General features: G+C 43.3%; 1 protein-coding gene across 4 annotated transcripts in view; it reads left to right on the top strand.

The window, feature by feature from the left end:
- The window catches only part of LOC147631285 (ARM repeat superfamily protein), a 202,063-nt gene that overhangs the window by 105,431 nt on the left and 78,481 nt on the right, over window positions 1-18,151 (top strand). For all 4 annotated transcript variants that reach the window (XR_015267554.1, XM_086809654.1, XM_086809655.1 and 1 more), the window contains exons 8-11: window positions 10,439-10,500; window positions 10,665-10,721; window positions 11,541-11,658; window positions 11,921-12,055. Coding sequence is in view for 3 of the 4 variants with exons in the window: in XM_086809654.1 (XP_086665780.1) it covers window positions 10,439-10,500; window positions 10,665-10,721; window positions 11,541-11,658; window positions 11,921-12,055 (372 nt within the window). In the remaining variant the exon portion in view is untranslated. The remainder of the gene's footprint in view (window positions 1-10,438; window positions 10,501-10,664; window positions 10,722-11,540; window positions 11,659-11,920; window positions 12,056-18,151) is intronic.

The raw sequence follows: 18,151 nt of genomic DNA on the forward strand, positions 1-18,151 counted from the left end.
TTTAAAAAAAGCCTTGCATGGGACTCTTTTGGGAAAATACCCACGTGTGGGGTTGGTGGCTCTTCTTGCCTTCTTCACGCCTAGCTGTACCCGCCTCCTTCACGCCTGCCTGAACCCGCCTGTAGTACTTGGTGTACCTGTTGTCCATCTATACCTGGCTGTACCTGCCTGCAGTACTTGATGTACCTGGTTGTACCCGCCTACAGTAGTTGGTGTACCTGCTGCCCAACTGTACGTGGCTGTACCCGCATGTAGTACTTGGTGTACCTACTGCCCAGCTGCACCTGGCTGTACCCGCCTGTAGTACTTGGTGTACTTGTCGCCCAACTGTACCTGGTTGTACCCGCCTATAGTACTTGATGTATCTGTTGTACCTGATTGCCTGTTGAACCCACTATACCTGCCTGTTGAAACAGTACCTACTGTACCTGCACGTGTGAAGTATTTAATGTACTTGGTGTATTTGCTGCAAAGTACAGAACCCTAATATTAATTGGCTGGCTGTACCTGCACACATGTGAAGTTCCTGACGTGCTTGATTGTACCTGCTACAATTTGTACCGGTTGTATCTGGATTGTACTCACCATACCAGGTGCTCTCATATTTTTCTCATTTGTGTAAATCTGAAATTTGTTAATTTAAATTCAGAGAATGCTTTAAGTTGTGTAGTGCAGGAGCATGGCATGCATATGTTGACCATGTTCAGTAAATTCTTCCTGGTGTGGCTAGTATATTTTCCTATGTGGTGTTGTTAACCGCGCTCTCAGAGCTTGTGAGAGCAAGTGAAGGTTTGACTCACCAGAGAATTTAGGAGCAAAGCATCATTGGGGAGAACCAAACCACGTTTCCTCCGCGGTGTACTCCTTGGCGTGCGTTAGTACGGGCGTGCCTGTTGGTGCACGGTTCCGGAAGACCAGTGTGAAAGGCACGTGTCCACCTAGTGAAGGTGGGAATGAGCCTGTGATTTGAGGCTACTCCGACCAACACCTCTTCATCGACTTGAACTAGTTTTATTTGGTTGTTTTTACTCCCTTGTGGAGAAATCTGGTCTGTTAGGCCCGTGACACTTGTACAAATATAATTACTTCAAGAAATACAAAAATTATTGAGGGGGGGCCGGCCCTTTTCGGCCCTAGTGTTGGTGTCATTTGTATTTTTTCAGTATTTCCAGTATTTGTGTTGTTGATGTTGTCTCCATTGATTAATATCTGTTAGATTGAGTGTTCTAAATATGTGTATATTGTCTTCCGATCTGTAGGCCTCTTGTAGGGAGCGGTCACATTGGTATCAGAGCCCGGTCGTCTCTCTTTCTCAAGAGGAGACACGGAGTTTTGAGATCGGAAGCAAGCACGCACACTTAATTCAATGGACAGCCAGGGCAACCCATTGGAAGTGCCGAATTCGAGGGGCCAAGCAAGTGCTTCATGGGAGTCCGATGCATTGCATAGAAGGCATAAGCCTCTTGAGAGAGTCTATGACAATGTATACATGGGACAACCATCATGTGGTAAAGAACCCATGCACGAGAAAGAGCCCAATGCATTGAGGGCTGAGTTGGAGCACATGAAGAGGCTCTTGCAGGCAAAAGAGCAAGAGCTGAAATTCTTGCATGAAGACCCTCATGTACAAAGTGTCATAGAAGCCAAGAAAGCTGATGCTATGGTGGACATGGCTTTTGAGTCTATGGCTCGAGAAGTGGGCAAGAAGCCAAGGGAGCTGGCACTCTCTTATCTTATCCGCAAGGGTGACCTTAAAGAGGGAGAGGATGGACAGCTCATTTTTAAGAATCCATCCCGTTTGCAGCATGGAGACCCAGCCTCTCAAAGGTTGAGATCATACTTGCATAAAGAAGAAGTTTCGGTCACCTCCCGCCATGCATCCACTCCTCAGGACACTGGAGGAAACAGATTTATGCATCCTCAAGGCCATTTGGATTCCAAGAATGTACATCATGTGGACAGTGGTCGGCATGCAAGCCGAAAGACTTTGCCCATTGAGTTGTCTCGTGGTGAGACATTGCATCATTTGGGGAGGTCACATGCATCGGGGCCATAGATTCATAATGCACATGCCACCGTGTCTTTTGAAACATGTTTGGTTGCCCATGAAGCCCATGTAGAGAAAGCTGCCCCGTTGGATAAGGGGAAGAGAAAAAGAGAAGAACATGTACCACATCCCAAGAAGCTCAAGGAGTTCAAGGTAGGGGACAAGTCCATGAATTTTAATGCCTTTCATGGAGAGTATGATGCCTCTAAGGTGCTAGCTTTTGTGGCGAAGAGAAGGCTGTCCCAAACCTGCAAAAAGGTGGACAGCCACCTAAAAAGAGTTTCCGGGATGTCCAGAAGGGAGGTAAAGCTGAAAATACCTCATCCAAGGATCATGGGCCAAAGAAGAACAAATTTGGCTTGACCCACGAGCAAAGGGAGCAATATGCAAAGGAGGGGAAATGCTTTTCTTGTGGCAGCAAAGAGCATATGTTTAGACAGTGTCCCACCCGCAAACCAAAGCATGAGGACAAGCAACCCAAGGCAAATGTGCATGCAGTTCCCGATATGCAGGGAAACACAAAGCATGATGGAAAAGAGAGGATGGTATGCAAAGCATGGGGTCAAATCAAGGATCAGCCCGCTCTATTTATGTTTGATGATTGTGCATCAGATAACTTTATCTCTATTCAGATGGCAATCGCCTTGGGCATTGAGGTTGAGGACATGGGGCCTCAAATTGAAGCAGAAGCTACCTTTGTTGGTAAAGAGGTGCAGGTTACCCCACTTATTGGGAAGTTACGCATACATTTTCAGGGTTATCTTGATCATGAGCATTTCTTGGTTGCCCCACTTAATGGATGTGATGTATTGCTTGGTAAGCCATGGCATTATAGGCTTGAGCCGCGCAAAGAATACAAGACAAATAGGATTTCCTTTATGCATAGAGGCTGCGTGCATGTTATTGATGCTGACAAGGAAGGGGATTCTATCCCAGTTGTATCTCACATCCAGATGAATAAAGCAATGAAAAAGAGTCTTTCTGTGTACTTGGTTTTTGTTCGTGATAGCATTGAACCAGCATTGAACCAAGTCATGATGTTTTGACTCAGGATAGGTTGAATTTTCTTCATGTATTCAAAGATTGTTTTGCTGATGCATTGCCATCCTCAAAGGCCCAAGGATCATCGCATAGGTCTTGTGCCAGGTAGTTCTGCACCTAACAAACCTGCATATCGTGTGAGTGCCGCACAACAAGAAGAGATCTTGAAGCAGGTTAATGAGCTTTTTGAGAAAGGTTTGGTTCAGCCAAGTTCCTCACCTTATTGCTCTCCTGTGCTTCTTGTTCAAAAGAAAGATGGATCATTCCGCATATGTGTGGATTATAGAGCTCTAAATAAGCTCACCATCAAGAATAGATTTTTAATCTCGTGTATTGATGACATTCTGGATAAGCTTGATGGCTCGGCTTATTTTAGCCGTATTGATTTGAAGAGTGGTTATCACCAGATACGAGTGGTGCCACAGGATGTCCACAAAACGGCATTCAGGACAGCTTTTGGATTGTATGAATTTTTGGTGATGTCTTTTGGTCTCCAATGCCCCAACCACATTCAATCGTATGATGGATAGGATATTCCGACCCCATCGAAAATTCACAGGTGTGTTCTTTGATGACATCTTGGTGTTCTCCAAGAATGAGCAAGAGCATAGGACTCATTTGGCCACTGTGTTTGAAGAGTTGCGCATAAACTCTTCATTAATGCCAAGAAAAGTGAGTTCTTGCAAAATGTACATCAAGTACGTAGTTTTCTAGGGTTATGTTCATATTACAGGCGCTTCATAAGGCATTTTGCTATGATTGGCCACCCCTCTACATGATCTCACGAAGAAGAAAGCCACTTTTAAATGGACCCCGAAGGAGCAGCATGCCTTCTTGCAACTCAAGAATGCTATCATATGTGGACCCGTATTGATTGTTCCCGAGTTGCAAAGGTCATTCATAGTGGAATGTGATGCTTGTGGCGATTGTATAGGGGCTGTCCTAAATCAAGAAGGTCATGCAGTTGCATATGAGAGCTGTGGATTGCATGATGCCGAGCTTCATATGGATATCTATGAGAAAGAGCTCTTGGCTGTAATTCATGCCGTAAAGATATGGAAACATTATCTTCTTGGGGCTGAATTTGTAGTCAAGACAGATCATCAAAGCTTGAGATATTTTCTATCTCAAACAAAGCTTTCGGAGAAGCAGATGAGAATGGCAAACTTTCTTTCCATGTTTCATTTTTAGATTGTACATACTCCGGGAAAGAAAAATGTGGTGGTAGATGCATTATCTAGGAGGCCTTATGTGGCTGCAGTTTTAGTGGCCTCTCATGGGGACTTATCTGCCATGCGAGATTTGTATCATTTGGATGCTGATTTTTGCCATATATGGACTGATTTGATGGCTGGTCACTCACATGCCTCTTATGTGATCAAAGAGGGTTATCGTATGAAGGATAACTGCTCATGTGTGGTGAAGGAAATGCGTCCAAAGGTTATGGACAAATGTCACGCTCCACCTTATGCTGGTCATCGAGGTATCATGCCTACTACACGCATGATTGAGAGATATTTCTTTTGGCCAAGCATGCGTAAAGACATTGAGGCATATGTACGTGCATGCCTTACTTACCAAAAGGTGAAATTTGATAGGCAAAAGCCTCCAGGTTTGCTTCAACCATTGCCTATTCCCTCGCAGCCATGGGAAAGTATTACTATGGACTTTATTATGGACTTGCCTAGATTCCAACATGGGAATGATGCTATTTGGACCATTGTGGACAGGTTTAGCAAGCAAGCTCACTTCTTGCCCGTCAAGAAAACCATTAAAGTTGATCATATGGTGAAGCTTTTTCTTGCTAACATCTTCAAGCATCATGGTATGCCTAAGTCCATTGTTGGGGATAGAGATCCCAGGACTACGAGCCTCTTTTGGAGGGCTGTATTTGATAACATGGGCACTAAACTTGAGTTTTCATCAGCTTATCATCCCCAAACGGATGGCCAAAGTGAAGCTGCAAATTCAGAGTGGTCTTGCCACCCATCCTTCGTACAAAGGATGAGATTTTTGCAACTGATGAGTATGTGCGTGACTTGGATGTAGCGTTTGCTCAGGTGCGGACAGCCATTGCAAGGTCACAAGATAAGCATAAAAGGGCTGTTGACAAGCATAGAAGAGACATGCAAGTCAAGGAAGGTGATTGGGTATTACTGAAATTTGAGAAAGCTAGGCTTCGGAAGAGGCCAGGACGAGAGGGATCATATCCAAAGCTTTCTACTCGATATTATGGACCCTTCAAAGTGACTGACAAGATCAATGAAGTGTCCTTCAAGCTTGCTTTACCCAGCCATTGGAAGATTCACAATGCTTTTCATGTGAGTCTTCTGCGGAAGTATGTGGGGCCAGATCCAGAGGAGCCTGTCACAGAAGATCCGCCAGAAGTTGATGAGCTTGAGGAGATCCTTCAGCTAGAGCAGATTGTATTTCACAAGGAGAGAAAGTTACCACATGGGAAGCTTTCTTGGAGATACCTTGTGAAATTTAAAAATTATTTGCCAATTGATGCAAAGTTGGTAGATGAGGATTATTTTGCTGACTATCCTCGGCTTTTGCAGGCATATCTTGAGGCTTTGCAGTTGAGGTCAACTGTTTAGAAGCCCGAGGGATGTCACCATTTGGTCCATCTCCATTTTTGGAGCCACTTCTATGGGACTGTCACTCCTTAGAGCGGCGAGATTTGTGCCATGTTCACATGGGGCCAGGCCAGTGTCCCATGTGAAAGGGCCAGTTTTATGGTGTCACATGGACGGGAGCTAGATCAGTGCCACCCGTGTGCGACCAATGCTGCGTCACATGGACGGGAACCAGTTTCGTGCCACCCGTGTGATTTGTTTTGTGCTGTATGGACGGGAGTCTGTTGGTGCCACTTGTGTATGGCCAGGATGGTGTCTTACCTATGGGATTGTCATTCCATAGGAAGACCAGGACATATTTATTTATATCTGTCATGCTAGTGTTGTGCCCGACAGGAACCAGGAACCTCTTGTACAAGTTTCATGAAAGGGAGATTTCGTCCATTATTTGTGCACATGCATTTATGCTTGTATGCATAAATTTATTTTTGCATGACTTATTTGCGTGTGTCTGCGTGTTATGCCGTGCCAGTACACTGGACGGGGCTTCTTCCCCTGATGTACCTGGCTGTACCCGCCTACAGTACTTGGTGTACCTGCTATTGAGCTGTACCTGGCTGTACCCGCATGTAGTACTTGGTGTACGTGTTGCCCAGCTGTACTTGGCTCTAGTACTTGGTGTACTTGCTGCCCAGCTGTAGCTGGCTGTACCCGCCTATAGTACTTGATGTATCTGCTGTACTTGACTGTACCTGCCTGTTGAACCCACTGAAGAAGCTCTGAGAGTGCGGTTAACAACACCACACAGGGAAATATACTAGCAACACTAGGAAGAATTTCGTGAACATGGTCAGCATATACATGCCATGCTCCTGCACTACACAACTTAAAGCATTCTCTGAATTTAAATTAACAAATTTCAGATTTACACAAATGAGAAAAATAAGAGAGCACCTGGTACGGTGAGTTTAATCTAGATACAACCGGTACAATTTGTAGCAGGTACATTTAAGCACGTCAGGAACTTCACACGTGTGCAGGTACAGCTAGCCAATTAAAATTCGGGTTTTGTACTTTGCAGCAGATACACCAAGTACATTAAATGCTTCACACGTGCAGGTACAACAGGTACTGTTTGTACAGAGCCAATGAAGGTTTGACTCACCAGGGAATTTAGGAGCAAAGCATCATTGGGGAGAACCAGGCCACGTTCCCTCCGCGGTGTACTCGTTGGCCTGCGTTAGTACGGGTGTGCCTGTTGGTGCATGGTCCCGGAAGACCAGTGAAAGGCACGTGTCTACCCAGTGAAGGTCGGAATGAGCCTGTGATTTGAGGCTACTCCGACCAACACCTCTTCATTGACTTGAACCAGTTTTATTTGGTTGTTTTCACTCCCTTGTGGAGAAATCTGGCTTGTCAAGCCCGTGACACTTGTACAAATATAAATACTCCAAGAAATACAAAAAGTATTGAGGGAGGGCCAGCCCTTTCCGGCCCCAATGCTGGTGTCATTTGTATTTTTTCAGTATTTCCAGTATTTGTGTTGTTTGTGTTGTCTCCGTTGATTAATATCTGTTAGATTGAGTGTTCTAAATATGTGTATATTGTCTTGTGATCTGTAGGGCTCCTGTAGGGAGCGGTCGCAGGCGGGGACTGAAGAAGGCAGGGGGTGGGCAGCAAAGGGGGAGGCGGGGTAGCAAAAGGGGCTAACAGGGGCAGGCGAAGGTTGGCGGGGGCAGCTGAAGGGCAGGCGGGGACTGAGGAAAGGCTAGCGAAGGTTGCAGAGGGACAGGCGAGGGGTTGCAGAAGGGCAGGCGAAGGCAGCAGTTGCAGGCAGGAGCAGCAAAAGAGCAGGCGGAGGCAACAGAGGGCAGGCGGGGGCAGCAGCGCAGATTCACGTCACTTCAGCACGTCGTCTTTTTCAAGAATCCTCCTAGGATCACTTTCCCCAAGAGCTTTTAGATGTTTGGAAAATATGCCATTTATCCAACTTTTAGCAACAATAGTAGAATGTATTGCCTAAGAATTCGAGTTTGGAGGCTCCACTTCTTGCCAGTTTCTAGAAGCAAAGCGATATGTTTTCTTGGGATATTGAAATCCTTCATCATCAACCCTGACTTTATTCTTATCTTTAGAGGAAGATTGTTTAGCAGTATTTGAGTTTGTTTTTGCTTACTAGCCATGGGAGCTTATTTGGCCTGCTGGCCGGCATCTTTTTTGATAGAGTCCTTATCTTGAGCCTTTTGTTGCACAATAGTGGGAGGTGTAACTATTGTCTCGGCAGGCCGCAGAGGAACTGCTGAAGGAGGTGGTTTGTGCAAAACTGAAGGGCATGTAGTAGCCATGCGACCAAATTTACCACATTCAAAGCATGCACCCACAAAGGTGCTCCATTTGAGCTTAAGATATTTGTACCCAACATCGAACAACTTGCCATCGCTTCTTTGAAAAGCAACCTCTATGAAGGCGGATCGGGTACATCCGTATCCCATAGAATACAAAAGCGATTAGCATTCCCATCATTTCTAGGCTGACATATGATTTTCCCCAAAGAGGTTGCAAGAGCAGGTAATTGTTGTGCCCATTCAATAGGAAAGTGCTGCACTTCAACCCATACCGGGCAGCCTTATTACATCTTGTTCGGTGACCAAGGCAAAACATACACCATCTGTTCCCATACTAGAAGGTAGAGCGCTCTATCATATAGTCTCTACATTTTCGGTCCCTAAAGAATACCTCACAAAAACCCCGTTGCGCCCAATACATTGCTTCCACCACAGGACCTCTAAATATAGCTTTAAGCCACTGTGCAATATCTTCACCTGAAGGCATTTTTCCCGGGAAGAAATTAACCAAAGCATGTTCTGAATTTTTTTTGACTGGCTCTACCACATCCTCAATAGGAATGTGGAATGCATACTAGGGGGATTCACCTTCCCATCGTCTTCGATTGTCAGAAAAGTCATCACCAAAAGCATCAGCAATAAAGCGTTCCTCATCATTGAATACATTTTTATACAAAGGAGCATCAATCTGCAATTTATGAAGCTTCTGATTGCAAAAGCCATGACGGGAAGAATCTTTCTCCCTATGAGCATATACAACTGCATCATTTGGCTGAGATACTTCCATATCTGCAGAAAAGAAGACTAACTATGGGAGCTGAAACAGAGAAGCCTTCTGTACACACGCGCGCGCGCGCGCGCACACACACACACACAGAGGGTTGTACAGAGAAAAAAGGCAAGCAGCAGGAGATGAAACAGAGGAAAGTACAGCAGTAAAGGTTAGAGAGCAGATCGCAAGCAGGGGGTCCTGAGCCTTGCAAGAGTAGCGAGTGAGATCAGAGCATCGGGTCGTGTCAGATGCGACAGAGATGGGTCAAATGAGAGGGCGATAGGGCTGTTGGACTTCCTCTCGATTTTGTCTCACAACACACACACACACACACACACACACGAGCGCGCGTGCGTGCGTTGTCGAACACAGCTGCAGCTGCATAGGAGACACACGCAGGTCACTCAATGGCTTCACAGAGGGCGATTGAGGTCGCTCTCGCTCTCGCTCTCAACACACACACACACACACACACACACACACACACACACACACACTCCCTTCTTCTCTCTTCTTCCTCCCCTAACCCCCCTTTGATCCCCCATTATTTTTTTTCTCCCTCTCTCCATGTGGGAGAAATATCTGTGTTGTTGAATGTGACTTGTGAGTAAAACTACAAGAATGGGTGTGCAAGAAGATCGTCAATGTGCATGCATAGAAAGGAAATTACGAATGTAGCAAACCTCCTTGACCTTCCTCTGTTAGGTATTCAGATCTTCTGCAAAGAGGAACAGTGGTGATTGTTTGTTTGCAAGGTTGCTGAGTTTGAACGGCTGGGAATATTCCTTGATTCTCCTTTGTTAGTTTGGGGGATCTGCTTCAAGTGGAAAAGTGGAGATTGTTTGCAAGATTGGTGAGTTTGGGCTGCTTTTGGATGCTGGATATGTAGTTGCAGGTGCTCAATGCTCGAGGACAACTAGGGCAGCCCTTTTAATGGCTGAATTAGCCCATTATTCCCTGTTTGGCCTAGCAAAGACACCTTTCTCAAATGTTTTATAGCCCGTCCTTGGGGCCCGCGGGACCTGACTACCAGGCCTTGGGCATGTGTTTGGCACTCTGTTTTGGGCTTGTCAGGCTGCCAAAATCTGTCTGAAAATTGCTGGTTTTGTTTCATATCTCCTTCGCTTCTCTCTGGTGGTTGCGGTTATCTGACAATTTTTTTCTCGATAAAGTTATCCCAAATCACTGGAGAGCAGGGTTGAAAAATTGTACTTAGCACACCGTTACTGGGTCACCTATAAGATTGGCTTATTTTGGCATGATGATCTAACATGTCAAATTTGTCAGATTTGTTTCCTCAAACATGGCTGCATAAGAGGTTTTCAAATATGGAATTCTTGCTCAAACTTAAGCATCAAGGCTACATGACTAAAAGGTGAGCGATTGATGAAAAACGATTAGAGTGAAGAAAGGATAAAGGAAAGGTATACAAAAATTTTGGTAAGGAAAATGAAACGATTGTTTCGTTGAAATATTTGTGTGGCTAGAGAGATCCTCTCATTGAAGTAGATGGACAATCTCATGAATGAGCTTCCGTAAAGCCTCTGATCGTGCTTCATATCACATGCTTGATTCCTGAATTCTGTGAAGGGTCCACACTAACATATGTTTTTCAGACAGGATCTGATTGTGTTTTATGTGTCAAAACAAACAGGCACCGATGCTGATTGCTGAAGGCAGTCCCGAAGCTTTCATTCTCACAGATGCCCTTTTAAGGTAATAAAACCTGATCGCTTGTTGTAGGAAGGTGTGGTTGTTACCTTTAAGTATGTCACACAATGTGCTCTTGTATTTGGTTTGATGTGCGGCTTTGCATTACTTTTGCATATCTCTTTAGTAATTGTGGCTCATGCTTTTTGTTAAGATGTAATCTCTTACAGGTGTGTAGCTTATCCAGACCACGATTGGGAAATAGCAGATTCGACACTGAATTTTTGGTATGTGTTCTGACTTCTCTGATTGAATCAAAAGTCACACGATGGCAAGATGTATCTTCTTTGCAATGAGAGATCATATGGGTTGTAATGAATGAACTGAGGCCAAAGTGTGCATTATGAATATCCAGCTTTGGCTTCATTATTTGGCGTGCATAACTAGAGACTATGGTAGATATCCAGGTACTAGTCCACAAACCTCAATCTTTCTCAGAAGAACGTTGTTTTACTTGAAAAGCCTCCTTATGAAGGATTCCAAAGCCCAAAGCTCTCTGTTTAGCCACCTCTGCTTTGCCATCCTCTCTGCCATCATTTAATCCCAAGAAAGTTGGGGACGCTGGGAATGCAAGCCTTCGAGAAACACCAATCAAATGATGGCCTGATGAATGCTTCCACTTTGGATGCATGTCAAGCATTGGATTACTTGGCTGAAGAGGTCTATATTCAATGCTTTTGAATCAAATGGTGGCCTGGTGAATGCTCCCACTTTGGATTACTTGGCTGAAGAGGTTTCTATTCAGTGCTCTCTAGACAGGAGCAAAATTGTTTTGTAACATTCTATCAAGGTGTAGTAACGTTCTAAGCTGGGAAATCTTCTTAGGAAATTCCAGAAAAAATTGGGTTTCTTGTTGGGGTCAGGGTTAACTCAAAACAGTCACTTCTCTAAGGTCATACTAATATCAATTGAGTTCGTTTTTAGGAGGCTTTATTAGCCTGCTTGTTTGTCACAGCTCCCCCTCCGTGTGCCAGAAAATTGTAAATGCAAGAAGAGGCAATTTTACCGGTAGCTCTTCATGCATAGCTTTGTTTTTAAACCTGCAGGTGTACTTTAGCAGAGTTTGTTCTGGGATTAAGCAACGAGACGCAAAGGAAGAAGGCATTGACAACATTTGCCCCTGTTTACACAGTCCTCCTTGATGCTTTGTTTCTCAGAGCTGAGGTGAAATCTTTTTTTTTTTTTGCGACCTTGTCAAAACTGTTAGTAACATTGTAATTTTTCAATTTAAAACTTGCCAGTTTTATGTTGTCTTGTCTACTTTAAATGTTGTGATCGGTTATTTGTATAGCAATGATAAAATTACTTTACTATCAGTAAGAAAATAGGTTCCAAGTCACGTTGAAAGTATCTGGATCTGATAGCAGCGTGCCTTTTTTTAAGGGATAGAGGACATCTGTCTAATTGACGTGATTTAAGTTGGCAGGTAGTAGAGTATAGTGCAGATGAAATTGATGGAACAAGGAATCTTCCTGATGGGCTTGTTCGATTCCGTCGAAACCTTGAGGAACTCCTCACAGATATCTGTTATTTTTTAGGACCCACTCAGTTTCTTGCCAAGGTAGTATAACTTCTTTGATGTTGTTTACAAAGCAGATTGTGTTAGAATGAATATTCAAATTTGAGGTCAAGGGCCAGAAGTCTACATTAAGAGTCTCAAACTAAAAGAGTAATTTGAGTTAAGGCCGATTGGAGTTCTTTATTCTTCCTAATTAAACACCTCCTTGCTTTGTGTCACATGCCTTGTTTGAGTGAATGTTTTTCTGTCAATTGGTCTTTGAGTCATGATTGCAATTACTATACATTTTTGATATGTTGTGTGTGTGTGTATCCTTTTTTTGGGCCATGAGCGGCAAAGGATTTAGAATTTCTTCAAGTCCTATTCCTGGTTGACAAATGCTTTTGTTTGTGGAGATTTTAACAACTCTCCTCAAAGGGAAGAGATTATACATCTGGCTCTTCTCATATGTTACATGTTGAGCGTCAGGCTTGGGACAATTTCATTATGCAAACTGATGCCTCTGATCTTTGGTTTTCTACTATGGTTGGAATTCTAGGATTCACTTATCAGCATAATGCTCTTGCTCAATATTGGGCTAGATTGGACAGATGGTATTTGTTACACACTTGACAGTATGACTCTTTCTCATGTAAGCTTTGGGTTGATTATGCCTCTAACAATCTCTTATCATACACCACTATGGTTGGCATTATATTTTTAAATGCCCTTGTGGGAACCTCCTCTCCAGCATCAGAGATTGTTACACATAAATAATAGTTATCTCTCGCATGACACTTCAGAGCTTTAGTACATGATGCCATTTGTCCGCTTCGTGCTCAGTTGTTAGATAATGCTGACACTGCTTGGTTTCGTTTTGTGCAATGAATGTGGATAGTCATTGTTGACTTTGGCAGGTGCTATGTTGCTGATGCCAGGTAAAGAGTTGAAATGCAATTTACGTGGAATCTAACCCCTTTTGAATGGATTCTGTGGACCGACAATCACATCATGCCATGTCTAGGATCTTTTGAATGCACAATTTACGTGGGAATATGCCTACTATACTTCTTAGGACATCCTTGTTATGCAAGTGTATGTAGCAAAAGCCTTTGATATAGTTCAATGGGACTACATAGTCGAGGTCATAGCTGCAATGGGCTTTGGTCGTAAAATGCAACAAGCTATTTTTTGGTTATATCAAGATAGTACTGCCCAATGTGTTTTGGATCGTGATCTCTCATCGAAGTGGACATTGCAAAAATGTGTGCATCAAGGTGCATTACTGTATACGATTGCAATGGGCTTTGGTCGTAAAATGCAACAAGCTATTTTTTGGTTATATCAAGATAGTACTGCCCAATGTGTTTTGGATCGTGATCTCTCATCGAAGTGGACATTGCAAAAATGTGTGCATCAAGGTGCATTACTGTACACATCCACTTTTGATGTCTTGACTGTGCGTAGTTACATGGTGTGGAGGTACCAATGGTTCACATTTTATGGCCCAGGCCTATGGAGATGATTCTTTGTTATGCCTAAAAATGATCCAAATGATCTTAAGTGTATGAATTATTTGGTAAAGCAGATGGACCTTATATCAACTTTTCTAAGTCTAAAGTGCTTTTGTTGACTTCTTGTGACTGGCATTCAGTATTATGGCGAGGACAAATTATTTTGCTAGACCACTTTGTTAGACATTTGGGATATCCACTAGCATGGTATATGTCAACGCAGGATGTCATTCATTGGGTATTGAACAAATTGAAGGCCATTCTAGCATATTGTTCAATCAATCATTATGGCCTATGTGCAATTGTACTTGCCGTTGTTGATTTGGCGTAATACTGATATTGATACTTTTTATTTCTCATACCTTGGAATATCATTCGAGAGCGCTGCATCTTTTGAGACGATCTTTGGTTTGCACACCTAAAATGCATGGTGGACTAAATATACTTGATGTGCAATATCATCTCTTGGCAAGAAAGGTCACCATGATTCGCACTTTTTTTCAACTTCGGCAGCCATGGGCCATAATGCTTGCAGACGTGCATGTTATGACAATTGGTACATTTCTCACTGGGAAGCAATGCTTAGTAAATTTGAAGGGAAAATTCTGGGATGCCCTTATGCATCTTCCATTCTTCGTGATTGGAAATTAGCCTTGTCTTCTATGTAGTGGCATGGTAGAGATGCATTGACTGTGAATTCTCTTCGATTGGAAAGCATTCATTGGTCTTCGGTGTTTCCTCAACCACTTGCAGTACAACAACCACGAAAGGCTTGCCTTTTGGCCCCCATTGGAGTTAACACTATGGTGGATGTCGTAAGAGATGAGGGATTTGTGTTGACTTTCTCACAAGCCTCTCTGAAACATAACTTGGGTTTACATCATAGGCGAGTGTGGAAAACTACTACTATGCTGTTGCGACCTTTTGAACCCATCCCACCCCCGGATGTTCAGGATAGACTTCATGATTGGCAACTTATTGGTCATACCAGTTCTCTTCAATTGGATGCGCTTTCGGCAAGTAACGTGTACAAATTGTTGCCTCCTTCCCCGTGGATCCAGCCTCAAGGTGATACTTTATGGGGAATGCATAAGAAAACTAAATGGGGGAAACAAAGGCTTTGACTAATCTGGGGTTGTAAGCTACATCTCAAATAGTGTCTATTCTTATGGAGATGCCTTGTGGGAATACCTTGAGTCTCCACTTTTCTAGCAAAACAACATCTCTTGTGATAGATGTTGTTGATGTGGATGATATGCAGAGTCCGTAGAGTCCGTTCCGCATCTTCTTTGGCATTGCACGGAGTCCATGACTTTCTTGCCAGCATTGACTCGCAATCTCGAGGATGTTTTTCCATCCTTCAAAGGAGGAAAACTCTTCTGGGTTTTTGGTGTTTTGCCATCTTGCATGGCTGGATTTGACACTTTCACGATTTGGATGAGATACTAGGCACTCTAGACTATTTGGAAGGCTAGGAACCATATTATGTTTCGATAGCCTTCTCTGAATGCTTATGCTTTCTTTCGTGCCAATCTTCGCTAGTCCCTAAATTACTGTCGACAGCTGGAGGCTATTGATACCCGACAGTTTGAGGTCTTTTTCTACTGTTTCTAGCTTTCTTCCTTGGATGACTTCTCTTTGAAGTACATCCTCCCCATGTATATAGCTCCTTGGTAATAGAACACTGGTTTTTTACTTTAAAAAAAGTGTGTGTAGGTGGAGAGCTTTTTTCTATTGCCTTGGTCACCTAATAAGGACTATCACAATGTGATTAAGCATAAATGCCCAATGTGGATGGAAGTGGTGTACTTCCCGCAGGAATTCAAGGCTCATCTCCTAGGCATAGTAGCATTGCTGTGGATAAGGTTATATGTCCTCCTAGACCCATAGGAAATGGAAATCGTTTTTGTATTTTGTGGGATACTTTTAAACCCACTATTCCTCACATTTCTATTGGGGTGTGCAGACCTAGAATTGGCACAAAATATTATGAGCTTAATTGGGGCATGTTTGCTGGCGCTTGTTTTCAATGTCGTAAATTTGGGTACATGGCTTCGCAATGTCCATCCGTAATACACCGACCCCCTCTTGAAGCTGTACCTCCACCTCAAAAACATGATGAAGTGCAATCTGTCAACAAGGTGGTTAACACAAGAGTTGGGGTTAAGATGCAAGAAATGTTAAAGGGTAAGCCCTCGATGCATAATGGAACTCCGACAAATAATAAAACAACAATTTTTGGAAAGGAAAATGTCAAAGGAAAGGTTGATAAACATGTATTTGTGACTCTAAAGAAAACAGCTAAGCTGCTGTCCTAGTCTACATATCATATCCGAAATTGGATCGAGTTACAAACTGTACGAGGTCAGAATCAAAATTCTTTTATAGATCTTGTGTCGAGAAACTGGGCGGAAGTTCGTAAAGGAGGCGCACAAATTGTGGATAAAAATGACGTTATATGGCATGTATTCTTGCATACTGGTGGTGACCACAACATGGATGTGAATTAGCTTTCTTTTACTTTTCGTGATAGAGATGTCAATGATTCCAATAAAGTTTGTGACTTACAATGTTTAGGGCCTCTATGATCTTAATAAATGGAGATGTTTTTTGGCACTATGTAAATAGAATGAAGCTTGATGTGTTGTGTATCCAAGAACATAATCAGCATGAGTATGGTGGCCAGTTTGAGCACTTCGCTGGTTATGATATATTTTATGCAGGAACCAATAACTATTTAGGGGATGCTTTTCTTGTAAGGCATGAGTTGCAGCCAATGCTAATGGGATTCCATACGTTTCGATGCATTGTGTGGTGTTATTGAACTAGAAGATGCATTAAAAGACGGGTCAATGGAAATCTCCCGGATGGAATGGCCTGACGTTGGAATTCTTCCAGACATTCCGGGATCTGAAGTATCCAATTCTGTCTATGATTAATGCTTCATGGGTGAGTGGTGAAACGCTAGCACCGTGGAAAGAAGGGTTGGTTACATTGGCTCCTAAAAAAGAATTGTGTGAAATGCTGCATGTGATGTATAAGCTGGCCACCAAAATGATAGGCAACCGCATGAAAGGTGTTTTGTTTGATGGATTGCATCCTCAACAATATGATTTTGTGCCAAGAAGACAAATAATGGATAATATCGCTAATGCCTATATTGCTATGAAATATACCAAATATACAAAACAAGATGTGCTGATTGTGCAGATGGATGTGGCGAAGGCATTTGATACAGTGCAATGGGATTACAAAGCTGATGTAAGGGCTGCTTTGGGATTCGGGACAAAAATCTAGCATGTAATCTATTGGTTGTATAGGGATAGCACTGCCCAATGTATTTTGGGTAAGGATCTCTCCAGACATTAGACGTTGGGAAGATCGGTAAGACAAGGTTTTCCTCTGAGTGCGTTACTCTATGCAATTGCTATGCATCCTTTGCTCTTGTACATTGACAAATTGACATAGACATGACAACTTCATGGCTTGCGGAATTTGGATGGAACTCACTTTATGGCACAAGCCTATGCAGATGACTCTTTCTTCATGCCTAAAAATGATCCAACTCATCTCACATGCATCATGAGTGTTTTGAAGTTGTTTGGTAATGCTGCGGGATTTTATATAAATTTTGAGAAGTCAAAGTTGATTCCATTACATTGTATGGATTGGCACTGACTTCTATGGCCAAGATAAATAATTCAGCCTAATCAAATCATCACGCATCTTGGATACCCACTGGGATGGGTTATGACGGTTGAGAAGGCGGCACAATCGGTATTGCAGAGGTTCAAAGCGAAACTTGCTTATTGGAAGCTCTCTATGTGGCCCTTGCATGTGAGATTATGCATTGAACGATCAGTGATCATCGCTTGTGTTTAATTCCATTTACCACTGCTTGTTTGGAGAAAGAAAGATTTGCATGCTTTCATGTTTGAAGCTTTGGAATTGTTTTGGAAGACCAAGACAAATAAAAAAGCCTTGAGACAATTGTCTTTGTTCGCCGAAGATGCATGGTGGTTTGAATATTCTTAACATTCACTACCATGTTTTGGCTTGAAAAGCTACCATGATTGCAATGTTTTTTTTGGTAAGAGCAGCCTTGGGCAATTATGCTTGTAGCTACGTGTACAGACATGAAAACTATGGCTTATGGAATTTGGGTGAATTCACATTCAAGTTTGCCATGAGGTTTGATAGAGAAGGCAAGTAAGGAGGAGCTCTCATCAACGCCAAGGATGGCCAAAGATAATCCCAACCACTATGTGCGGCACGCGGGGCGGGGGCGGGGGCGGGGTTGGTTGGTGGCAGCCACTTTGGGGGGGATGGAAGAGTCGATGTTGAAGCTAACTCTATCCCTAACCCGTATCCTTGTGAGGCTCCTCTCTTGGGGCTTCGGAGGCAGCTGTGTGAAAATTAACTAATCCTCAAGTGACCGAGCGGGACTTGTACTCAAAGATCCCCACGATATGTGCGGGCAAACCCCCAGCATGTGACCACTGGGCAAATGGACCAAGAGATTCCAGATCAGAGGTTGTCGGAGACGCTCCTCGGAGATGCAATTGGAGTGGACTGCTGAAGGGCTAGCCTGAGAAAATCATTTGTCCTCAAATCCAAGGCTAAAGTCACAAGTCCGCATCTCCGT

Source organism: Cibotium barometz, chromosome 15 (genome assembly GCF_041138505.1).
Source record: "Cibotium barometz isolate CiBa-2024 chromosome 15, ASM4113850v1, whole genome shotgun sequence".
Classification (NCBI taxonomy): Eukaryota; Viridiplantae; Streptophyta; class Polypodiopsida; order Cyatheales; family Cibotiaceae; genus Cibotium; species Cibotium barometz.